Source organism: Lutra lutra, chromosome 11 (assembly GCF_902655055.1).
Source record: "Lutra lutra chromosome 11, mLutLut1.2, whole genome shotgun sequence".
Classification (NCBI taxonomy): Eukaryota; Metazoa; Chordata; class Mammalia; order Carnivora; family Mustelidae; genus Lutra; species Lutra lutra.
In genome coordinates, this window is record NC_062288.1 from 75,920,966 (window position 1) to 75,948,356 (window position 27,391).

Genomic DNA, 27,391 nt, shown 5'->3' on the forward strand with positions numbered 1-27,391 from the left:
AAATTTTTCTGTAACAGGCAAGAGAGTAAATATTTTAGGATTATAGGGTATACAAGGCTGTGTCACAGCCACTCAAATCCACAGCTGTAGCATGAAAATAGCCACAGACAATACATAAATGAATAAGCATGGCTCTGCTCCAGTAGAACTTTAAAGGTTTGCAAACTCTTGGTTTAAAGCAGAAGTTGTATACTTGTAAATATAAGTATAGTCATTCTACCGAAGTTCAAAAGTAGTGTTCAGCATTTATTGTCTGTGTAACCTTGCAAAGTTTCTTACATTCTTACTGCCTCAGTTTCTCTAACTTTATAGGGACATGATAATTGTTTCTACGTTGTGGCACCTATTTGTGATATTATCATACCTGTGGTAATGACATAATAATGTTCAATAACCAGAACAGATACTAAGATTAAATAAATTATCTGTCATTATTAGCTATTTTTGTTATTTGTATCTTGTTTTCTTCTTTTGCATATAACTGAATTGCCCTATAATTCCTAAAACAATGTTAAGACAAAAAGAGAGCTAATGTTAAGCATCCTTGTCATCTTCTTGGAATCAATGCAAATGCCTCTAGTGTTTCTCTGTTAAGCATATGACTTGTTTTGGTTTCAGTTATATGTTGATGACATTAAGGAACTATTCGTCTAATCAAACTGGACTAAGGTTATGAAAATTGGAATGTGATTTGAACTTTTGTAAAAACACCACTCTGGCCATCTATTATGATGGTAACCTCCCTTTAAAAAATTCCTTGATCTATTTAAAAATATATTTCCCTAATATTGAATCATTTTTTTGTAGTTGACATGAATCCCGTATGATCACTACTGCATGTTACTTTTTTAATTTGCTGATAACATTCATTTTCCTCATACTTCATGAAAGATCTGTGATTTTTGTATTTATATTTGTAACTGAGATCAATTTATAAAATTTGTTGGAATAGATAATTTTTTAATCTGGATTTCAGAATCAGTTATGTTTGCTTTATAAAAAAGAACTGACAGTCTTCACTCTCTGTTTTTATACTCTGGAACTATTTAAATTGTATAAGTGTAATCTGTTCCTTAGAAATTTAAAGGGAGTAGCTTGTTCAACTCTCTGAGCTTAGCACTTTTTTTTGGAAGTTAGCTTTCTGACAATTTTTCCTCAAAAGATAGAAATCACAACATAAAACAGAAAACAACAACAACAACAAAAAAAAACCAGCACAAATGAAAACATACTAGAAATACCATCTTCAACACATATAACAAAAAGCTAAGAGATCCAATATACAAAAAGATCTTATAAATCAGTAAGAAGCATGTAGACCACCAAACAGAAACAATGGCAAACATCACAGACAACTAAGAGACAAAGAAATATAAACAAGTCACAAAAACGTGAAAGACTAATCAATTAGGTATTATTGAAAAGTAAGCAAACTAAAATGAAAAATCATTGTTTGGACTGGACAATTTAGAACATCAAAAATATCCAGTGATATCATGGTGTATGTGCTCTCAAATACTGTTGGATGTAGCATAAAGTAACCAAATTTTTCAGAAGACAATTTGACAGCATCTATCACAATTCTAAATATAAACATATCTTTGAGTCAGAAACTCTACTTTAGGAATATGTTCCATAGAAAACCTACCCACATTTCCAAAGTTGTTAACTGTAGCATATTTTATAATACTAAAAAAATGGAAAACAATCCAACCGTTTTCCAGTAAAATATCAGGTTAAGCAATAATAACAACACATCCATATAGTAGAATATTATGCAGCCATTATAAAGAGAGAACTATAGTTATCATGCTGGCAGTAGAATGTCTGCGAAACACAAATCAGTTGAAAAAACAGTTGCAATACAGTAGATAGCATATAATTCCATTTAAAAAACAAAGAAAAACAAAAGAAAAATGCTAACACACGGAAGAAATTCTGTAGGAATATATAAGAGCCTATTACAGAGTAGGAAAAAAAGGCTTTTTACTTTCTAAATTACATATTTTTAAACAAATTTTAACAGGAATATTTTGTAATTAGAATTTTAAGTTAAAAATACATTTCATAACTATCTTGACGTACAATGGAACTAACATTCTTCAAATTCAAGCAAAATTACTATTTTTAATTCTGAATACATAGTCCGTGGCTCTGGCAAGAGCAACAGCCTTTTAACTGGACCTCTTGGCTCCAAATGATCCTCAACCTACTGTCAGAATAAACTTTATAAAATACTAATACATTCCTTTTCCTTAAAATTGTTCAATAGCTTTCAGGATGAAATTCATATTTTCTAGCATGGATTACACAGATTATTATTTACCCACTGCTAAATTCTGACTCATTTTCTACTCTAATACCATATGATCTGGTTATATAAATTACAATTGCCGGAATAAAATGTGCACACTTATCCTTCTCCGCCTGAAGAGGCACCTCCCTCTACACTGAATATTCTTTTCTACCATCACTTGACTGGTATTCATTCCTCAAGTCTCAATTTTAAAGCTGAAACTATAGGAATTTTTCACTTGACATCTTCATCTCTCTTAAATTCTCTCCTAATTTCTATTCATAGAGAAACCCCCTATTGCCTCTAATCTTACTATACTGTAAAAGTCTATAGTTTTGTAATCTCTTCTACTATATTGTCAAATTCTTTAGACAGGAAATGAATCTGTTACCTTGTATCTCCTAGTGCTTAGCACATATTGTTTAATTAAACCTAGCTGAATATACTAGCGATACTGTTTTTTCCTTCTCTACTATAGTTGTTCAAAAATTGTTAATGGTCAAGAGTTGGCTAAAAAAATTAAATGTATACATATTATTATTACCATAACTAAAATTTTTTTCTGGATGATACAGAGCCATTTGTTTATCTCTAACTATTTCATTTCAATAAAACTTCCACTAGAGGGCATACAAGGAAAAGTAGAAACAAAACTCAGCCTAACAGTAAAAAAATGTACCATCATAATGTTATATTTATAACTTCTCTGTACCAAGGGCAAAATGGTTGATTTGTCTGCATGTTACAATTTTACCATATAGTTCAGTTTTATCTACTGTTTTTATACTCTGCTTTAAGCAATCAACCTTTAGCTGGGGGTATTAATGAAACAACTATGAAAAAGGAGACTCAGACAACAATAAAATGCTATGAACTGGGACATCCATTTCCAGCTATCAGAGTAGTTTTATTTTATTAACCCTCCTACTAACAAAGGCTGTAAAAGATGACAAAATACTAAATATGTTTGAAGTCCTGCTAGAAAATCAAGGCAGCCAGAATACAAGAAGCCAATATCTTGGGGAAAAAGAGGCATTTGTTGAACTGAGTACCAAAATCTCTGTCACTTTCCTTCTTGAGACAGTCACCAATTCTTGGGCAGCATAAGCAGAAAGTAGTACCTCTAGGCCTTCTTATGTGGATAAAGACACAAAAATTGAAGTTCAAGGCTACCAACCAAGAATTTCAAGGATTAAGGGTCTGGAAAAAAAGAGAATAGCAAAAAATAAAAGGGACCCTGTAGAAAAATGATCTTCTCCTGTGCTTTTATCTTCAAGGCATATGCAGATTCCTAAGATACACAAAATATATGTGGAGAGGAGAGAGGAAGACCATGAAACAGATGCCAAGAGGCTGAACAGGTAAGAAGAGCTTTTTAGAATTCCCATAAAACTGAGGAGACAAAATTATCATTCATGACCATTAAAGGGTAAATGGCTCAGGTAAAATACCACGTTTGAGTTGAGATCACTGAAGGGCTATAAGGGAAATAGATTAATCCTGAAACCCAACCTGAACCATCATAATCAGTGATTAGATCAAGGTTCTAACTCCCAGTCAGTAGAAAATATTTTCTGGAAGCAAAGAGACCTGCACAGATGTTTATATATAATATCTAGCATTCAATCAAAAACTACTAGGCATTCTAGGAGACAAAACAAATGACCAAGAGAAAAAGAGACAATTAAAAAAGACCTATAGATGTTACTAGAAATATACTTTAAAATAAGTGTGATTCATATGCTCCAAAAACAGAAGACAAAGAATAAATTTAGAGACCTGAACTTTGGGGGGGGGGGGGGGGGGGAAGAGGTAAGCAGAAATTCTAGAACTGAAAAACAGGGTTGCTGAAATTAAGACATTAATAGATGAATTTAATGGCAGATTAACTGCAGCAGCAGATCAGTAACCTGGAGGTTAGGAGGACGCCAGGAGAAAATACCCAAGGTGAAGTATGGAGAGGAAAAATGACAAAAAATAAAGAAAAATTGTTAAGAGACATATGTGATATGGGTGTAATGGTCTAAATCTTAGTTGGAGAAAGAATGAAGTAAAAGTATTTGAAGACATATTGGCTGAAAAACTTTTGACTCACAATAGATCTTAAAAAGTTTTTTTTTTTTTAAAGATTTTATTTATTTATTTGATAGAGAGAGATCACAAGTAGGCAGAGAGGCAGGCAGAGAGAGGAGGAAGCAGGCTTCCCGCTGAGCAGAGAGCCCGATGCGGGGCTCGATCCAGGACCCTGAGATCATGACCTGAGTCGAAGGCAGAGGCTTTAACCTACTGAGCCACCCAGGCACCCCAGATTTTAAAGTTTTAAACAGATTTAAAAAGTTCTATAAATCCCAAACTGAACAAATTCAAAGATATACCTACAAGTATTATAGCAAAGTTGACTCAAAACAAGAAACAAAATCATAAAACCACCAGAGGATAAAACACAATACCTTCAACAATAAATTAACAGTTAGGTTTTCAATAGAAACAAAGGAAGCCAGGAGACAACAAAAGGAAAGCTTGAAAATACCAAATGGAAATAACATCTAACCTATAGTCTATGCTCAATTAACATGACTTTCAAAATTAAAGTTTTAATAAAAATGTTTTCAAACAAATCCCATCCATTTTTTTCAAAGAAATGGAATAAATAATCCTAAAATTTATACGGAACCAGAACAGACCTCGAATAGCCAGAGGAATATTGAAAAAGAAAGCCAAAGTTGGTGGCATCACAATTCCAGACTTCAAACTCTATTATAAAGCTGTCACCATCAAGACAGTATGGTACTGGCACAAAAACAGACACATAGATTAATGGAACAGAATAGAGAGCCCAGAAATAGACCCTCAACTCTATGGTCAACTAATCTTCGACAAAGCAGGAAAGAATGTCCAATGGAAAAAAGACAGTCTTTTCAACAAATCGTGTTGGGAAAATTGGACAGCCACATGCAGAAAAATGAAACTGGACCATTTCCTTACATCACACACAAAAATAGATTCAAAATGGATGAAGGACCTCAATGTGAGAAAGGAATCCATCAAAATCCTTGAGGAGAACACAGGCAGCAATCTCTTCCTAGCAGCAACTTCTTCCTAGAAACATTGCCAAAGGCAAGGGAAGCAAGGGCAAAAATGAACTATTGGGACTTCATCAAGATCAAAAGCTTTTGCATAGCAAAGGAAACAGTTAACAAAACCAAAAGACAACTGACAGAATGGAAGAAGATATTTGCAAATGACATATCAGATAAAGGGCTAGTATCCAAAATCTCTAAAGAACTTTTCAAACTCAACACCCAAAGAACAAATAATCCAATCAAGAAATGGGCAGAGGACATGAATGGACATTTCTGCAAAGAAGACATCCAGATGGCCAATAGACACATGAAAAAGTGCTCCACATCACTCGGCATCAGGGAAATACAAATCAAAACCACAGGTGAGGTGAGTACCACCTTACACCAGTCAGAATGGCTAAAATTAACAAGTCAGGAAATGACAGATGCTGGAGAGGATGTGGAGAAAGGGGAACCCTCCTACACTATTGGTGGGAATGCAAGCTGGTACAGCCACTCTGGAAAACAGCACGGAGGTTCCTCAAAGAGCTGAAAATAGAGTTACCCTACGACCCAGTAATCGCACTACTGGGTATTTACCCTAAAGATACAAATGTAGTGATCCGAAGGGGCACGTGCACCCGAATGTTTATAGCAGCAATGTCCACAATAGCCAAACTATGGAAGGAACCTAGATGTCCATCAACAGATGAATGGATAAAGAAGATGTAGTGTATATGTACAATGGAATACTATGCAGCCATCAAAAGAAATGAAATCTTGCCATTTGTGATGACGTGGATGGAACTAGAGGGCATTAGGCTTAGTGAAATAAGTCAATCAGAGAAAGACAATTGTCATATGATCTCCCTGATATGAGTAAGTTGAGAGGCAATGTGGGGGGCTTGCGGGGTAGGAAAAGAATAAATGAAAGAAGATAGGATCAGGAGGGAGATAAACCATAAGGTACTCTTAATCTCACAAAACAAACTGAGGGTTGCCGGGGGGGAGGGGGGTAGGAAGAGGGTGGTGGGGTTATGGACATTGGGGAGGGTATGTGCTATGGTGAGTGCTGTGAAGTGTGAAAACCTGGCGATTCACAGACTGTATCCCTGGGGCTAATAATATATTATATGTTAATAAAAAAATAAAAATATATATTAAAATTTTTTTTAATTTTAAAAAGCTAAAAGAAAAAAAAATGTTTTCAAACAAAAACAGACTCTGTCACCAGCAAATATACTAAAGAAAGGTTTTAAGAAGACAAATGAAAAAAAGAAAAAAAAAAAAAAAGAAGACAAATGATCCCTGATTAAAACATGAAAATATAGGATGGAATTAAGGATACCAGAGAGAATGAATATATGATTAAATCTAAATAAGAGTTTATAATAACAACATACTTGATAACAATAATAAAATGATGGTAATTATGTGTTATGATGTTTAAAACACATAGAGATTTAAAATGTATGACACTACCACCACAAAGGAGTGGGATGAGCAAATGGAGTTAAAATATTCTATGATTCTTGACATTGTCCAGGAATTGGTAAAAGTATTAGTATAATATGGACCCCTATGTAAGTAAAAAGTACATGCTACAACCTCCAGAGTAGCCACTCAAAGAATAACAGAAGAATGAATAGCCAGCAAGACAGGAAACTGGATAAGAAAAAGATTAATCCAAAAGCGATCTTGGGGAAAAAGAGCACTAACTAAATGAAACAGATACATCAGCATGTATCCTAAATGCCAGTGCACTAAATATTCCAGTTAAAAGGAAACTATTATTAATCTGAGTTAAAAAAAAAAAAGAACTATCTGTTGTTTACTTTAAATAAAAGCACACAGAAAGGCTGAAAGCAAAAGGACGGAAAAAGATACCAAAAGAAAGATGACGCAGTCATACTAATATTAAAGTATATTATAATAAAGAAGCATTACTAAACATGCAGAGAAACATACTTCATAAAGGGTTAATGCATCAGGAATATGGTGGTCTTAAAACATAAGCAAAAATTGATCAAAATAGAAATCACAGTAAATGACAGAACAAGCAAAAAAAATCAGTACTCATTGAGAAGGTTTGATTAACAGAACAAATAAATGTGCCCTAGTTAATATACATGGACTATTATACCCAAATACTGTCAAATTATTTGTGGAAGTGAACATGGAACATCTGCAAAAACTGACCACATTCTGGGCCATAAAGAAAATCTCAACAAACTGTAAAGATTTGAAATCATGTAGAATGATGTTGTCTGACCACAGTGGAATTAAGACGGAAATCAACAACAAAAAGAAAACTAAGAGATTAAAAAAAATGTGATATATTCAAACACCAGACTATTTATCAGCAATCAAAAGAAACAAGCTACTGATATATAAAACAGGGATATATCTCAAAAATATTATGCTGAGTGAAGAATTCAGATACTAAGAATATATAATGTATGATGCACTAAAGAAAACACTAATCAGGGTAGGAAAAAAGTAATAATGGTTGCCTCTAGGGTTCAGATGATTGTTTTGGAAGGGACCTCAGAGAACTTCCTAGGGTAATGGGAAAATATTCTGTATTGAAAGGGATGCAAGCTACATGGGTGTATTTGTCATACTCCAAACTATACACTTTAAGATCTGTACATTTCACTTTGTACATCAGATCTCAGTGAAAAATGAAATAAAAAATGTACCAAATGAGATTATCTTTATAGATATATGAATGGATTACTGTATCTAAGTACATGTGGATGATAATCAATCCAACTTGGGCAGGAAAAATACATACAAATTACAAGACAAATTACATACAAAATACAATACAAATTACTTGTTAACTGTGGGGAAGAAAGAAGTAAAGTGAGTATGACTGGGGAGGATGCACAGCAGCCTTTAATCGTAGCATATTATTTTAAACATATTTAAAGCAAAATAAGAATCAGTACATGGCTTTTCAAAGACTATGAGAGTTATAGCTTTAATATGCAAAGTTTTATTTTTTTCTTGATTTTTAATAAGTCTTATTGGATATTAAAAATTAGTATCTTGACAAGATCCAATAAATCTTGACTAAGTAAAAGCACTAATTAGTGGACAGTTCTACAAAGGCATATTAACAGGAGATATTAAACTTTCCTAACAAAAATGGATTCGCTTCTGTTCTCATTCATGAAGTTGTTGCCCTAACACTGGAATGCAGGAAAAATTTTCAAAAGGAAATATAACTGTAGCAGTATGTTTCTTATTGCTAAAATACCATCTATATGTATACAAGAGAAGCATAATGGAGAAATAAATTATTTTAATCTTATGCTTCATTATATCAGCAATCCATCCTTCTTTAGCACAGACCATTAATATGTAGAAAGTAATCTAGTTTGGTGGGAACCACTGAAACAAGGTATATTCAAGTAAGAAAAAAACGCTTTTACTTCTGAAAGCTATGAAATCATGAGAGAAAGCTTAAAATGTTATTTTTTTTAAGATTTTATTTATTTATTTGACAGAGATCACAAGTAGGCAGAGAGGAAGGCAGAGAGAGAGGAGGAAGCAGGCTCCCCGCTGAGCAGAGAGCCCGATGCGGGACTCGATCCCAGGACACTGGGATCATAACCTGAGCTGAAGGCAGAGGCTTTAACCCGCTGAGCCACCCAGGCGCCCTAAAATGTTATTTTTATACTTCTTCCTTCTTCCAGGACTTCTAGTATCACTGGACAACTGAATACAAAAAATATAAACCAAGGCAAAGCAATTAAAATAGTAAGTAACAAATCTATATTTCATTTGATCTATGACACCATCAGTTTTAGGAGGCACACCAATTTCAGAGATGCAACTATGTGAAAACGTGTCAGAATACATGAAATATGATTGGTTTTTATTTCAAATTAATCTTTTGTGTGAAAATGTGTATGGTGACCTAAGGCTAATCAATACCAAAGTTCAAAGAGACTTCAGAAGAGGATGGATAACAGTTTTTTAAGTTCAAAGATATACTTACACATTTATGTAAATTTTATTAACATGATAAAAATGTGTAAAGAAAAATAGTATACTATCAATTTAGTTTGTTTGTTTATTTATTTATTTATTTGACAGAGAGCACAAACAGGCAGAGAGACAGGCAGAGAGAGAGGAAGGGAAGCAGGCTCCCCGCCAAGGAGAGAGCCCGACTCGGGGCTTGATCGCAGGACCCCGAGACCATGACCTGAGCCAAAGGCAGAGGCCCCAACCCACTGAGCCACCCAGGCGCCCCTTATCAATTTAGTTTTATAAATCAGTAAGAAATATGTACTTCAGAAATTATGCTTTTATAATACAGCACAGGAAATATCAATTTAAGTAAATGAGACATTTGGTAAGCATCTACTATGAAATGGCAGCATGTTAAGTACTTTCATATTCATTATATTGTTTTAATTCTCACAGCTACCCCACTAGCTAGTTAGGTATCACATCCATCAATCACTGAAGAAAATGAGCCTTAAATACTCCAAAAAGACTTAATGGCTACATCAGCTTGGGCAAATAGGTGAGATAGTATTTGGACCCAGATCTTCAGCTTCTAAGTCATGTTTCATGTTTTCTGTGATATACATGAATTAACATATTAATTACTTCACAAATAATGTTTCAGTTAAGTTTTGTAAAGAAAAAAGACAAATGATCATTCTATGTCAAATCTATTAAAGTCAATAAAAACTTGATAAATATCAAATGAAAGAACTGTGAAGGAATCGCAAAATATATAGTGCCAGGATAGTCAAGTGGCTCACAGGGAAATCAAGACTTGCATACAGGAAACAATGAAAGGACAACATATGAGATGTATACAAATGTGCTGAACAAGATGTTCACACACCCAAAATCATAGCTTGTGGACTTAAAAACAAAGAAAGCATCGTAGACTATTAACCTGACACTTGAAGACACAATTTGAAAGCACAGTGAAGGAAGAAGAAGATATTCCAAACTGAAGAATAACAAAAGCAAAAACACAGAGGCAGGAATGACCATGTATCTGAGGAATAATGTTGAAATGACATGGAGTTAGGCTTTAGGGAGTAGTGAGAAGTCATTAAGGTGGGATCAAATTACAGAGAGGTTTGGCTTTCATCTAGAAGACAAAAGGAAGTGTGCTCTACAGGTAACAGCACATAAGACTGAATAAATTACAGACATAGTGCAGTCAAAAATATCAATTAGGAGGCAATTAGGGTAGCCCTTAAGGTAGGATTATAAATATCAAAGCTGCAATGAATTTAAGAGATAATATAAAGAACAAATTAGGGACATTTTTAAAAAAGATTTTATTTATTTATTTGAGAGAGAGAAAGAGTGAGTGAGTGGAGAGGGAGAAGCAGACTCCTGCTGAGCAGAGAGCCTGGCGTGGGACTCCATTCCAATTCCAGGACCTTGAGATCATGACCTGAGCCAAAGGCAGACGCTTAACCAACTGAGCCACCCAGGCACTGCGGGACAAATTATATATAAAAGTGAATGAAAAGTCTGAGATAAATACCAATTTTTCTTGTTACAAATTTATGTTCAAAATTCAAAGTTAATTATTGCTTGAAGCATACAGTTAAAAGAAAATACAACTATTGTGGCCCCGAAGAAAAGACATTTTTAAAAAAGATTTTTTTTTATTTATTTGACACAGAGAAAGAGAGATCACAAGTAGGCAGAGAGGCAGGAAGAGAGAGAGGGGGAAGCAGGCTCCCCGCTGAGCAGAGAGCCCGATGGGGGACTCAATCCCAGAACCCTGAGATCACGACCCGAGCCGAAGGCAGAGGCCCAACCCACTGAGCCACCCAGGTGCCCCAACATTTAAAGTGACGTGGTAAATCATCAGGACTGTCCACCCAATATTGCTGATTCTCCTGTGACACAGTAAGATTATACTTCCTCACTCCTTTAAAGCTAGGTATGACCACAATTAAATAAAAGAAATGGTATCTATCTTTTCCAAGTGGGAAGGTTTAGTAGCCAACACACAACTTAACCACTGGTGCTAGACACCAATAAAACAAAGTCAAGTTAGAATTTGGAAGCTATTTTTTTTTAATTTGTTTTAAAGTCTTGGTTTCTGTGTTTTCAGAGATTAGTGTCAAGGGTTTTCATGAACTAGCTTTTCTTAGCTCTATCCTCTCCATTCTGTGCTTTCAAAAGGACCAAGTAGATTTCCAGGTTTACGAATAGCACACAAAGGTATTTGTCACAGTTTGCATACATGGTAAACCTGTTAACAAAGATAAAATCAGTTCCTATATGCAGATAAAGAAAACAAAGGTAAATAAAAAGATGAGCAAAGGATCTGGATAGGCAATTTACAAAGATATATTGGAAGAAAAACCCTGCAACATAACAATTTCTAGTACTGTTTTCTAAATAAGCTATTTTTAAATTCTTTCTGAAAATATTATTGTGACTTCAGCCAATGTTTTCAGAGCAAAGATAGGCTACATATTTACTTAAGACTAGAAAACAAGTTAATCTTGTAATCCAAAATTACACCTCAATCTACCAAATGCTCCAGTGACATTTACAACTAAATTTATATTCTGAGAAAGTAACATTTTTCCCAGAGTATTTTCTGTCTATTAGAAGAGGCAATAACATTCAACAAGTTAACAATCACACAATGATTACGTCAAAACCTTGGATATCAGTTAATGTGTGCTGTCTTATCAATGGTAATAAAAAACATCTATTGAAATTAAAATGCCACATCATTCTACAAAACCTTTATCTCATGTCTGAGCGATCTGAATATAATAAACTTCTCTGCCAGGAAAACAGCCTTCTAAACATAAAAATATATGCATCATTTTTTAATGCAAGAAAATGTTTCAGAAAAAATGTTTCAGAAAACCTGGAGAAAAGAACCCACACAATTCCTAAAACCAGAAATTATAGGGGTGCCTGGGTGGCTCAGTGGGTTGGGGCCTCAGCCTTCGGCTCAGGTCATGATCTCAGGCTCCTGGGATTGAGCCCCGAATCAGGCTCTCTGATCAGCAGGGAGCCTGCTTCCCCCTCTCTCTCTGCCTGCCTCTCTGCCTACTCGTGATCTCTGTCAAATAAATAAGTAAAACCTTAAAAAAAACAGACACACACACAGAAATTATAGGGGTGCTCGGTGGCTCAGTCAGTTAAGTGTCTGCCTTGGGCTCAAGTCATGATCTCAGGGTCCTGGAATTGGAATGGAGCCCCATGCCAGACTCTCTTCTCAGCAGCGGTCTACTTCTCCCTCTCCCCCTGCCCCTCCCCTTCTGCTCATGCTGTGTCTCTGGCTTTCTCTCTCTAATAAATAAAATCCTTTTTAAAAAACCCAGAAATTATAAGTATATATACTTTCTGAAAGCTTATTATTACTCTAACAATAAAAATTTCAACTCCAAACTTAAGGCTAGACTGAAGAAGTTTTCAAAAAAATTTTTAAAGAATTTATTTATTTATTTATTTGACAGAGATAGAGCACGCACAAGTAGGGGGAGCAGGAGGCAGAGGGAGAAGAGAAGTAGGCTCCCCACTGAGCAGGGAGCCCGATGTAAGACACGATCCCAGGACCTCGGGATCCTGACCTGAGCCAAAGGCAGACACTTGACTGACTGAGCAACCTAGGCGCCCCAAGAAGTTTTCAAATTTTATCATATATCCAATCATCTAATACATACCTTTTAGACCTTAATAATTTATAATGTCACTGGTTACCACATTATCCATATGAAAAGAAAAACAATGGTTGGTAAGTCCATATTATGGCACAACTGCCAAGTTGGGAGTAATTTGATTATAGGCCATCTTGTTTTCAGGGCTAAATATGACTAAGCTACACTAAGTGATAATATTTTTGTGTTCACATACTTGCTTTTGACATCTGTGCAATTTTAAATAGAAAACATTCAACTATTTACAATAATTTGGGAAAAAGAAGAAAAAAAATCCCAAAATATAAGGCAAGTAACACAAACACGTGTTTACAACAATTAGAAAAGACCATGTTGTTTAAACTGGTTGTGTTGAAAAATCCTGAACATAGACAAGATGGGAAACATAAATACATTCCAATGGTAGATCCTGTTTGGATTAAACTGTTGTAAATTCCTTTATGAAAGCTGTGCTACATTCAAAATTTTAAATATTTGAGAGCCACTTTTCTGTTCTGTAAAAAACATATTATCTTCCATGCAGGTGTAAGGATGATATTAGAGAATTTATTCAAGAGCAATCAACACACTGCCTGGTACACAGTTTCATTTAAAAACAAGCTAAAAAACTAACCCTAGAAACAAATTCTAAAGCAAAACAAAACAAAAAACAAAAAAAATGACAAAACTTAAACCAGAATTAAATTTCCGTATTTGCTAGACACAGTACACCGTGCTAAGAATCGTCAGTAGCAAGGTCCAAGAGAAATATAACATGTGATTTGTGTTAACTTAAAAACAGCTTTCAAGTTGTCAGTTTTGTTGTTGTTTTTTTTTTTTTACCATGTGTCCCAAAGGAAGAAAAATAAAAATAATTGTAAAAATTAAGAGAAAATAATAAAAAAACAAGGTATGTCTATAAGTGGTAATACAGAAAGTTCATCATTAAATATTAAATTAGTGCTATTTTCAACAAGATAAAAATCTGCATGGAATGCAAGGAATTAAAGAGCTAACAAAAGATCTATAAGTAAAAAAACGATGAAAACATTTAGAAGATGCAGCTTCTACTTCTATTAATGGCAAGCTAATTTGTATCAAAATTGTGAAGGCATCTAAAACAGCTAAATGAAATTTTATTTTTATTTCTTAAAAACTGAAGGACTAATAAAATATTGAAGAACCACTAAACCAAAATCTAGGTGGCAAAACTCCAAAGAAGTAAATAAACATAGCATTTCTGGTTGCTTTTGCCTTTAGGGCATTGGCCAGTCCAGAAGAACCCAATGGAAAAAGGAGCTGTGGCTTTGGAGGCAGTGAACACAAAGAGGAACAAAATTCAAAGTTCTGGGCCTATACAAAGTAGAAAGTTTACTAAACCATACTCAATATACATTAAGCTGGAACTCTAAGGGTTACACTTTCAGGGTAAGAGTACACCAGAAATAGGGGTGCCTGGGTGGCTCAGTGGGTTAAAGCCTCTGCCTTAGGCTCAGGTCATGAACTTAGGGTCCTAGGATGGAGTCCCACATCAGGCTCTCTACTCAGCAGGGAGCCTGCTTCCCCCCCTCTCTCTGCCTGCCTCTCTGCCCACTTGTGATCTCTGACTGTCAAATAAATAAATAAAATCTTAAAAAAAAAAAAAAAAAAGCTACACCAGAAAGAAACTAGCTTTCTTGGTATACATCACCAAATAATCCAGGGAACTTCAACCTCTGAACTTAGGTTACATGATTGCTGGACTGATGGTGCTCAAGGTACCTTTCAGAAACACATAAATTCCTACCTGATGGCATCTTGTTATTCTGACAAGTTTTAAACTCTTAATGATTAGCACCCAGTCATGAGTCAGAAGCATGAGAAGCTACTGCTAACAGAAACAAACCCACCAAGATTTCAGGTATTACTACTGTTATTTCTAGACTACAGTTGACCCTTGAACAACATGGGTTTGAACTGCATAGGTTCATTTATACACAGATTTTTGTCAATAAATACAGTACAGTACAGGGGCACCTGGGTGGCTCAGTTGGTTAAGTGTCCAACTCTTGATTTCAGCTTAGGTCATGATCTCAGGATTGTGGGACCCAGCTTCGAATTGGGTTCCATGCTCAGCACGGTGTCTGCTGGAGAGTCTTTCCCTCCCTCTCTCTGTATCCCTCCCCCATACATACTCTCTTTTTCTCTCTCTCAATAAATAAATAAAATCTTTAAAAATATATATAGTCTAGTACTATAGTTTCTCCTGATTTTCTTAACATTTTCTTTTTTTTAGCTTACTTCACTGTAAGAATACAGTATATAATACATATAACGTACAAAATATGTGTTAATTGACTATTTATGCTATTGGTATGGTTTCTGCTCAATAGAAGTTGTTAAGTTTTAGGGGAATCAAAAGTTATATGCAGATTTTCACCTTATGGCGGGGTGCTCGTAACCCTTGCATTGTTCAAGGGTCAACTGCATGTTTGCCATATTAAAGAAGTTCTAAATTAGAGCTTGAAAATGTTTTCAGGGAACAAAGAGCTATAAAAAGTGACATTGCGGGGCACCTGGGTGGCTCAGTGGGTTAAGCCTCTGCCTTCAGCTCGGGTCATGGTCTCAGGTCCTGGGATCAAGTCCCGCATGCGGCTCTCTGCTCAGCAGGGAGTCTGCTCCCTCACCCTCCCCCCCTTTGCCTGCCTCTCTGCTTGTGATCTCTCTCTGTCAAATAAATAAATAAAGCCTTTAAAAAAAAGAGTGACATTGCTGGGAGACCCAGGTGGCATAGTCAGCTTAGTGTCCTACTCTTAGTTTCAGCTCAGGTTGAGTCTCAGAGTCCTGGGATCAAGACCTGTGACCAGCACCACACCCAGCTTGGAGTCCACTTAGGATTCTCCCTCCCCTCTCCCTCTCTCTCTGTGCACTCACACATGCACGCACACGCTTGCTCTCTCAAATAAGTCTTTAAAAATGTGACACTGCTGGTTTTAAAAAGAATCAAACTGAAATTATGAACTCAACTGATGAGTTTAGCAATAAATTAAAAGCAATAAGTTAGAAGTGAGATTCAGTGACTGAGAAGGCAGACTGAAAACTATTATCCAGAATGTGACATAGCGAAACAAAGAGATGGGGAAAAAAAGAGAGAGATGAGGTCTAACAGATACAATCAGAGACTCAGAAAGAGGAAAGAACACAGCAGAGGTAATATTTGAAGAGATAATGAATGAGACATTTTTAGAACTGAGGCATTAATCCAAAATTTAAAAACTGTTTGTCATAATGATGCTTGATGTAGGTGATAAAGACACCTTAATGAAACCACCTTAAAGAGATGGATTTTGGGGCGCCTGGGTGGCTCAGTGGGTTAAGCCTCTGCCTTCAGCTCAGGTCATGATCTCAGGGTCCTGGGATCGAGTCCCGCATCAGGCTCTCTGCTCAGCAGGGAGCCTGCTTCTCTCTCTCTGCCTGCCTCTCTGTCTACTTGTGATCTCTGTCTGTCAAATAAATAAATAAAATCTTAAAAAAAAAAAAAGAGAGATGGATTTTTTTTTTCCACTGGCCATTTTCAAGATGAAACAGAAGAAATGTCAGAGATGCTGGAAGAAGCTAAGAAAATTTGTCAAAAAACACTGACACCTAGGAATCAAATGGTAGATATTATTTTTTTTAATATTTTATTTATTTATTTGAGAGAGAGAGACACAGCAAGAGAGTACAAGCAGAAGGAGCAGCAGAGGGAGAGATAGAAACAGGCTCCCCACTGAGCAAGGAGCCCAACTTGGGGCTTGATCCCAGGACCCCAGAATCATAACCTGAGTTGAAGGCAGATGCTTTATCAACTGAGCCACCCAGGTACCCCCGTATTAGTAGATTCTAAAGTCTACTTATATACACTATTAGAAAGCAACATAAAATTTTAAAGCATCTGAGAGTTGCTTTTTCAAATAATCTTTAATACATTTGAATATTATTATATGTTCACCATAATAATGAACCAGAGTGGCTAGAGTGGTAGAAGAAAAGTAGAATAAAAGCATTTAGTGATAGCAACCTTCAGGACACTTATGCAAACATGTTTGCTGTTTAAGCAAAACAAACAGCAACAAACATCAAACATGATTTCCCAAAAAACAACTCAGTAGGTAAAACAAAGAAGCAGATAGTCACAGGTGTCTGAAGAACAGATACAAGCTGCTGGTCTCTATTTAGCTTAACTCAGATCTCAGGCCAGAAAAGTGAGCAATGCTCAAAAAGACTGCAAACTTCAGGTGCCTGGCACAAGCTTACAGTAGAAAAATACACTAAATTATACACTGAAAATGGTTAAAATGTCAAGTTTTATGTTACATATACTTTACCATAAATTTTTTTTTTTTTTAAAGAAAAGAGGGGAGAGAAAAAGGATTCAAACTAAAATTCCCAGTCTTCTAACAGGTTTTGATTTTTGTTGTTGCTAATGAATTATCTATGAAATTCCCACCAAGTCTTATTGCATACTCCCTAGGTCCTGAAATTTTTTTCCTTTTTACATTGACACCAGGCTATCCTCATCTGTCCAGTAATGCTATCCTTCTTATAAAATTTGCAGCCTAAAAGCACTATTTCCCATGAGTTATTCTTTTCAGCTCTATCAAGATGTTCATTTTCTACAAGAAAACACAGTTCAATTATTACACTTTATGCTTTGAGCTTAAAAACAGCTGAATAGTTTTTCAGATATTTCTCACATTTGTTATTTAGATACAGATTGCTGTAAAGTTCTCCTTATTTTAGTTGAGCACGTATCATTTCAAATTTTATGTTCTTTCAGATTCATCAGCTTTTCTAGGGTTTTCAGTTTTGAAATTATATGGCTGCCTTATAGCTTTAGCTTGAGATGCTAACCTTATATTATTTTAATTCAGATGGATTAAGTTTTTTTTCCTAAATATACCCTGTATATCTAGAAAATATCTTCTAGTTCTTATGGAAGCAGAATAGTCTAGAACCTATGACAGTGGCTTGCTTGACTTTTTTTTTCAGTGTGCTTATAACATAAGTAATTGGAAGGGTAAAGATTTTGCTTTCTGTAATACAGTACAGAAGCAAGTAAAAAAAAAAAAGAGCAAAAAGCAATTTCCCATTGAACCCAGAATGGCAAATCTTATCATAAGCCACTTCTGAAGGTAAAAATTAAAATTATAGTACCCATCGAGGCTTACTTCAGCTAGATGTCTTGGAGTTCCCAATTCCAAGTACAGCCAAATCCGAAATTTAGATACCTAACTATGGATTATACCATATGTGATAGAATAAAAGTTCCTGTGAATTGATTTGCTAAAAATCTGCAGGTAGTCTTTCCAGATCTTTAAAAAATCTATTTGTTAAATACTGATTATCCACTCTGTAAGTCTTTACTTTTCTCACACTAGTTTCTCAATCCGGGCACTATGATATTTGGGATGGGTACTTTGTTTTGCGAGGCTGTCCTATGGACTGTGGATGTTTAGCAACATCGCTGGCCTCCACCCATTAAGCCAGTAGTGTACTCTAAGCCAGCAGAATCTCCCAGGTGTGGCAATCAAAAATGTTTCCAGGTATTACTTGGAATTTGGGAGACAAAACAGACACCTGCTGTCTAGCTAGCTGTCATAGAAATTAAACTAAATTAGGAGGGAAAAACCTTCTAAATTATAGTTATTTCTATATATCAGGCATTAGAGCATTATTATTTTAATGAATTATGAATAATAACTCTATTCACACTACATATATTTCAGTTGGATAGCTTATTTCCTACTCTATTAGTTTTGAAGATCAAATAAAATAGAAAGATTAAATAAAGCAGAAGACAGAGCCAGATTAAGAAGTCAGTAACAGAAATTTTAAGCTGATTCATTTTTAAATTACTGACATTTCAACATATCCAACATTTTCTATGCATCTAGACACTATTACCTATATGATATAACATAATTGGAAAAGTCTTAGGAAAATGAAAACCTTTCAATATATTATTTTGGAATTCTTAGTATTTGTGTAGAATTGTTTAGCAGATAAGTGTTATACAAAGAGAACACTAAGAGGTTTTACTATTATACCTTAATCATTCTTTTGAGTGTATGATTCTTAAGAAATGATAGTTTGTCTTCCTTTCCCTCTCATTTCAAATTAGAACATTCCTCTAAAAATTAAAAGTTGAGAGACTACTTTTGTGATATGCCCTTCCTCTGATACTCTTATAAAGTTTGAACCATGACCTTATGACCTATTTTCATTCCTCAACTATATGGCCAAGTAAACACATTGTTTATGATTTTTTTAAAAATCATGGTATCAAATGTTTAATGGGCTGATAATCAAAGAAAAATATCCATCGTTTTTCATAGATAATAAGGTTCTTACCTACAAGCAACATTTGGATCAGCATTTCTTGAAAGCAGTAGCTCTACACACTTTAAGATCTGTTCCTCTGAGCCACGTGCACAACATGCAGTTATCAAAATAGTCTGCTTATCTGTAGTGAAAAGTGAGGAAACCACCCACACACATTAAGAAATGAAGCTGACTTCTTTTTTCATTCAAAAGATTCTAAATATTTACTGTACTCTCAAAATTTTATATCCTATTCCTAAATCTCTTACTCTTGGTAGATACATTTGTCTTCCTTCACCAAAAAATGAGATTAGGGATGAACTGCCTGAATCTCCAAAATGTATCTATATATCCAAATTATGTTTATATATCTATAATTCATTTCTTAATTTTCCTTCTTTGTTCCCCTTATTTTTTTTTAAGATTTTACTTATTTATTTGACAGAGAGAGAGAGACAGCGAGAGCAGGAACACAAGCAGGGTGTGTGGGAGATGGAGAAGCAGTCTTCCCTCTGAGCAGGGAGCCTGATGTAGGGCTCGATCCCAGGACCCTGGGATCATGACCTGAGACCAGGGCAGACACTTAGCGACTGAGCCACTCAGGCACCCCTCCCTTTCCTTTAAGAAAATAGGAAAGTGGTAAGAACATGAATGCTGTGTAGAGATACTGCCTGGAGTTGAATAGCCTTTGGTTGATTAAAATTCGCTTTGCTGAACTTGTGGTTGAAAACAATAACTGATGAGTGTCTGGGTGGCTCAGTCAGTTAAGCATCTGCCTTAGGCTCAGGTCATGATCCCAGGGCCCTGGGATAGAGCCCCGCATTGGACTCCCTGCTCAGTGGGGAGCTTGTTTCTTCCTCTCCTGCTCCCCTGCTTGTGCTCTCTCTCTAAGAAACATAAGTAAAATCTTTGAAAAAAAAAAAGGAAATTAAAAAAAAGGAATGTTTAAAAAAAGAAAAACAATAATTGATATTCTCTGATTTCACTTCTTTATTTCTCATTTTACATCTCAGTGAAATTTTGGTTTTTATCCAAACCATCCTACTGAAAATGACCTAACTGCCATATCCACTGGTTTCTTTTTGGTCCTTTTCTACTGGGTCTCTCTGAGCTCACCCTGTTTCCTAAAAACTTCTCCCCTTGGTCCCTATGGCATCAGAAGAAATCACAGATTAAAAAAAATAAAAACACTTTTCAGATAATAATTGGGGAATTCAAAGTAGGTCATGGCAGCTATGGTTTACATCAGTGATTTAATACTAATCAAGTATAAAGATTCTAATCCCAGTTCTGCTACTGATAAGCTGACTCCAGTGATACCTTAATATCTCAGTAGATCTAGTTTATAGATAGGAAGCTGCCCTCTTTACCTGATGAGGCTAATGTTGAATACGTAAAAGAATTTATGTCAACATGCTAAGAACAATATAAACTGTTTTATAATTGTAAGTATTCCTCTGATTACAAAAATCAGAGAAAGAAAACTTCATTTTTTAAAAGTTTTTAGTTAAATTCCAGCTGGTTAACATACAGTGCTATATTAGTTTCAGGTGTACAATATAGTGATTTAACACTTCCATACAATACTCAGTGCTCATCACAAGAGCACTCCTTAATCCCCTTCCCCTATTTCACCCATCCCCATATCCATCTCTCCTCTGGTGAACACCAATTTGTTCTCTATAGTTAAGAAAACTATTAATTTTTTGGAGAATATTATATACTTTTAGAAATCTCATTCCTAAGTCCAGTTTTCATTGGGTTATATTTTAAAATGACATAATAATAAGAAAAACCTATCACAGAAGCAGATTAAACATAAAACTATTGGTAAGATGGTAAGTTATACAATATACATAGATGAAAAAACAGAAATATTTTTATAAACATCTAATGTAGGTACAAAATAAATGTAAAAATTAATTCTAAAGTGAAATCAATGTCTGAGTTATGAAATGAATTTAACTGCCTATTGGAAACACATTAAAAATAAGTAAGCAATAATTTAATATAATAATTAAATAGGATTTGCACAAATATTCTTATTTTTTTGAAAACATCCAAAACAGTATGGAGTAGAAATTATCTAATGATAAAGAAACATATGGATTGAATAAGTTATCTTTGAAACAATCTTAAGTGATATAATTCAGAGTTGAGTTTTAAATTCTAAAGACTGATTTTCAAGTAATTTTTGACAAAATTATTAGCTTTTTGTTTTCTTTCAATGCATTTTTTCCTTTAAAAAATAACCAAACCCTCTAGTATAGAAATTAAAGGTATATAAAAACATAAGCAATTATTAAGATAATATAAATGGAATCTACCTTCTTGGAAAGAGAATTTTTCCAAAAGAGAGACTATGGTTTTTAATTTGATTTTGTATCTTAATTACATAATATAACTAATAGGAAGATTTGTTTTTTAAACGGCTTTAATTTTTTTCATTTTGCACAATAGCTGCTTGGGAATCAAGGAAATCACAGTAAACATAATCAGCTGGGCTAACTCAACATCTTACCTTTTTTTTTTTTTTAAGGACAAAGATTTATTTTAAAGGGAACATATAAACCCCCAAACAGATTATAATTAGGCTTCTAAACAGAGATACCTACAAAGTAAATACTCACATATTTTAAATGTTTAAAACACCTTACCTTTATCAAAGCTTGCATTAGCACCTCTGTCCAAAAGGACCCGAACCAGCTCTACATTGGAAACACTAGCAGCATACATAAGAGGAGTCCATCCATACCGAAAGCTGGAATCTACACTAATGCCTGTCAAGACAAAATGCAAGTTTTTTTTTTTTTAAATGCAAGTTTTTAACAGCCTCTCCCACCAAAACAACAATTACTGTCAATTTCATATGCTTAAAATACCATGGATAGTAACATATACGATGTAATTTATAACAAAAAGAATTTCTTGGTAATAATGGCCTAGGTTTAAAAGGATCCACACAGTAAATGATCGTAGCTCAAAAACATTCAAAGTACACCATGGTTCGGGGGTACATATATACATACCTAATAAAAATAGAAGGACATGCATAGGAATGATAAATACCAAGTACAGCAGAGCGGTATCTCCAGGGATAAGGAGAGAAACTGCTCTACCTTTTAGAATATCTGAAATATTTAGTCATTTAAAGGAAACTGAACATATTAACAGAAAGACTGGAGACATCCTTGAACTGTTAGAAGTGACCAACTCAAAGGGAACTTTCTTTTTTTATCAAACTTCTCAACTGGTGCAGAAATATGTATCAAAACCAAGAATAACTTTGGAAGACAAAAAACAAAATATTTTTTTAAAGTGTGAAATAATGACATCTGGAAGTAACCTAGGAAATGCTAAATTAAGAGTTACCTGTACAAGTAAGACTTCAGGGATACTGGGGGGAGAAAGTGGGAACAAAGGTATCTTTCTTCTTCAGCTATATATTTATTACTGGCCTTTGAAAATGAATTTTTAAAATGTTTGTAATTAAAAATTTTTTAAAGGCGTGACTAAATATCTTCTTTACCAGTAGGTCTTTTCAAGTCCTAATCTGTCAGGAAACTCATCATTTCACTGCACTTAGTCCTACTACAAACTCAAGCCCCACGGTAAATTCTCTTTTCTAAAACAAATTTCTAACTATTCCATCCCATCCAGCACTATGCACACTCCTGCATGTGTTATTAGGTATTAAGCCTGTTTCAATTATTCAAATTTTATTTCATTTCATTCTTCAATTACAAACTCAAGTTCCATTGTCCACAAAGTCACACAGAACCTTTTTTGTCACAACAGCGAATATTTACATAATGTCTGTATGTTTTAGATCTTTATGTATTCTTTCACTTAAATACACCCCCAAACCTTTTGATATTATGAATCTCTATTTTAAAAAGGAGGAAATTAAAGTGTAAGAAAGTTTGGTAACTTGGGTCAAGATCACAGAGCCATCAGGTGGCAGGGTTAGTAATCAAACCCAGAACTGTACTGTCTCCAAAATTATTCCTTTTTGCACTAAACCATGCAATGTCTCTAGCATAAAAGAAAAACATTTTGGTATATACAATTTCATTTATCTATTCTGTGTGAATGTTTTTCATTTACAAATAGATAGTAAATGCCTGTTATGCCTTTGGATAATTTCAATCATTATTATCAACAACACACACTCCTACATCAGATAATTCAAAAAAATTAATATTTAATTTGATCACAGAAAAATGTTACAGGACCCTGGAAAGAATTATGACATTTTACAAAAAGAAAATGATGCTCTGGAAGTTTAAATGACGTTCCCAAGAAACTACAATGAATAGGCAATAAAGCTGGAACAGATATCCACATATTGTGATTCCTACCTCATGCCCCATTACACAGACACCTAGTACAAGGAAAGAACATAGCCAAAATATACATAACTAGAAACAATTCTGGAGAAATGTAATAATATTATAGACAGCAAATGCTGAGAAAAATGTGTAAGAATTACTGGAGTGGGGTAGGATTCATCAGAACAGGATTCTTTTTTTTTTTTTTTTTTAAGATTTTATTTATTTATTTGACAGACAGAAATCACAAGTGGGCAGAGAGGCAGGCAGAGAGAAGGAAGCAGGCTCCCCGCTCAGCAGAGAGCCGGATGTGGGGCTCGATCCCAGGACCCTGGAATCCTGACCTGAGCTTAAGGCAGAGGCTTTAACCCACTGAGCCACCCAGGCGCCCAGAACAGGCTTCTTGAAGGAGGTAGAAAAGATGGAAGTAACAGGGTGGCATTCCAAATTTGAGAGTGAAAGAAGAAAGTAAGGCAAAGAGAACTCAGAGCCAAGTAAGGTATATAGAATACCTGATACATTAATATTCATTGTGCTTTCACTAGAAAAGCAACCCAAACCCTTTAAAATAAGGGACCCTCAGAAATGTAGACAACTGTGTTAGGTTGAAACTATTTTTATCTCTCACCAGAATCTAGGAGCTCCTGGACCAATGAAATATCTCCTGTGGTCAATGCTTTTTTAAATGTTTCATTCTTTTCTTCAGGGAGTAATGGCCCTTTTAATTTCTAAAAAAGGAGAAAGTTTAAAAAAAACTGTTATACATATTTTCATTTCCACTCCATCAGAAAACAATGATTGGCTTCAGGTCCATCATCTTTTTGGGGGACATGGAGGGTGTACATACAAATCTCATAAGTAATTCATGTCTAAAATTATCTTCAAAGAGAATGGGTAATGCCATGGGTCCAAACCCAAGTGAAGCGCTACATCCACGACCTGAAGAAGCACATTTTGGTGGGGAAAGCACAATAGGAAACAGAAAAACTCAGGGTTTGTTGGGAGTCTAGAAGCCTGTATTTCCACTAGAGAAACACAGGAAAGCAAGAAGTTTCACGAGGTCACGCCAGGGGGTTGCTGATCCAGGTGCGGTCAAAAAAAAAAAAAAAAAAAAAAAAAAAAAAAGGCCTCCTGGGCTACCTGAACCGCCCGGTCGAGATAACCAATCTCCCAGCCGTCATCTTCGCTCTCGCTACTCTCGCCTCCACCGGCCACTGCCAGCCCGCGGAGTGTACCCATCGCCATGCCCGCCAACCTCTCTCTAATAAAACAGCACCGCCCACTCCCCTGGTGCCTGCGCACTCGGGGAGCACGCACGGTTGCGCGGGAAGGAACGTGTGCGACGGCAGAGGCCTTGGGACTTGAGGCGCAGGCGCGTGGGCATGCGTAATAGACCTCGCCTACCCTCCCTGTGGTATAGGGCAGTGCAACCCTGCGTAACATGGTAAGGTCCTTAGAACTGAAGCGCCGGAAGGCGTGGGCGCCATGCTTCTGGTGAGTGCTTCCGGTTCTTTTCAGGGACTTACTCATTCTTTTTAGGTTGTTTGTTGAAGTTTTTGCTCTTCAAGGAATGCCGCACTTTCGTTGGAGCATAATGGGTATTAAAATGCCAAGTAAGACTAGGCTTTCTCAACTCCTTCATCTGCTCCCTCGGAAAGCCTGTTAAACATGCGACCCCTGGGAAAGGGGCAACTCCTTGGTCAGAATGCAGATCGGAGCGCTAGCCTCGCATTCAAAAAGCGGTCAAATGGGAGCTGACAAAGGAGCCAGCAGAAAATACCATCCCAAAGGAAGAATTCTTCCTTTAATTTTCATGTGACCTCAGATCTCAGCTTAGATCTGGAAACTTAAAACCATCAAAACACTTTCCTAGCTAGACACTATGGATGCCCTAAAGGAAAAAGTCAGTCAGCAAAGGGGGAGTTGGGGAGAGAGTGGATCAAAGTGCTAGGAAGAAAAAATCATTGAAACATTCAGAGAGCAAGTAAATAATACAAACAACTCCAGGTGAAAGCCGCCCGACCTCAAACTGGCTTTTCTGCATCTAACTTCTGGATGAAACGGTAACACATTATCTTTGCCACAGAAAAGTAGATCCATCAAGGAATAATGCACGTTTGTATCCCTCGAGATGATTGTTTTAAAAAATGTTATTTAACAGAGAGAGAAAGAGAAAGAGGGAGCACAAGCAGGGGGAGCAGTAGGCAGAGGGAGAAGCGGCTCCGGGTGGATCAGGGAACCCCATGCCGGCTCCATCCCAGAACCCCGGGATCACGACCTGAGCCACCCAGCGTTCCCCCGCCCACAAGATGATTTAGAAGGAAGAGACGTACACCATTCTTTGAAAGTTTTTGTAGTACTTTTTTTTTTCCTTAGGGAACCTCCAATGTAAGATTTTGAAATTATTTCCTTCAGATAATTTCACAAATAAGTATTTTAAGTAGTTTGGTTATTTTCGGCCCCACCTTGTGTTTTCTAAGTGTATTCCTTCAATAAATGTTATGAATCGTTGTGTATAACCAGGCACAATTAGGTTTGGGGAGACAACATCAAAGATAAACCAAGCTGCCTCAAGGAGCTCACATTTTAACCAGGAAAGACAATAAGCAAGTAAACAAATAAATAAGGTTATTGCAAATTAGAGGTGCCACAAAGGAGATAAGTGTGCTGGGTTTCTGGAATCACACCACTTAATTTTCCCATCCAAACCAATTACTGTCATCAGCTGTGTGCCCTCTAGCAATTTAGCCTCTTATGTTTCACTTATCTAATCTGTAAAATGTACCTGCCATATAGCATTGTTTGAATAAAGTAAATAAAGTAATGGGCTTGGCATAAGGTTAGTCTCAATGTAAGACGTAAATAAATTTTAGCTACTACTATTATTGTTACTATTTTAGATAAAGTAGTTAGATCTGAGTAGAATTCTGAATGACAAGGAGCCAGCCATAAAAAGTGAGAAAGCAGAGCTTTCCTGGCAGAGGAAATGGCTAGTACCAAGGCTTGAAGGCAGGAAAAAGCTTGCACCCAGGCCTGAGACTAAGGTGGACAGGTCAGACTTCTTTAAGCTGGTGGCATCAAAGGCAACCATACTGTTTTGCATCATGAGCAAAATTTAAGGAAGCACTTCCTTCAGGAAGGACCTTGCAATTCTTTATTTTGTATCTAGGCACCTTCCTTACTTCATCTTCATCATTGCCCACCTTAGACCAGAAAGGAGGCGTGAGGTTGGACCATCATGAAGGAAGGGGTATGTATCGAGAGGACCTTATGGAATTTAAGTAATTAGTTTGGATTTTACTTTTTAAGAACAGTATAACATTAAATATTTTTCAGCTGGGGCACCTGGGGTGCTCAGTGGGTTAAGCCTCTGCCTTCGGCTCAGGTCATGATCTCAGGGTCCTGGGACTGGGCCCCACATCAGGCTTTCTGCTCAGCAGGGAGCCTGCTTTCCCCCTTTTCTCTGCCTGCTTCTCTGCCTACTTGTTAACTCTCTCTCTCTGTCAAATAAATAAATAAAATCTTAAAAAAATATATTCTTCAAGTAACGGAAGACATTCTGGTGTGTGTGTGTGTGTGTGTGTGTGTGTATTTGAAGACACACTCTTTGGTAAAGAAGGTTTTTAGTCTGAGCATTTGGCTAATTAGTGGTACCATTTACTAAGATAGGGGAAGACGAGAGGATAAACTTGAAGATGAAAT

General features: G+C 35.8%; 1 protein-coding gene across 1 annotated transcript in view; it reads right to left on the bottom strand.

Annotated features, from left to right (window-relative positions):
• Positions 1–24,967, bottom strand: part of ASZ1 (ankyrin repeat, SAM and basic leucine zipper domain containing 1) — a 53,728-nt gene extending 28,761 nt beyond the window's left edge. Inside the window, exons 1-4 of the mRNA XM_047695526.1 lie at positions 24,830–24,967; positions 24,318–24,417; positions 22,016–22,138; positions 19,389–19,500 (exon numbers count right to left, since the gene is read on the bottom strand). Coding sequence (XP_047551482.1) covers positions 19,389–19,500; positions 22,016–22,138; positions 24,318–24,417; positions 24,830–24,934 — 440 coding nt within the window. The 5' untranslated portion in view covers positions 24,935–24,967. The remainder of the gene's footprint in view (positions 1–19,388; positions 19,501–22,015; positions 22,139–24,317; positions 24,418–24,829) is intronic.
• Between the last annotated feature and the right edge of the window lie 2,424 nt (positions 24,968–27,391).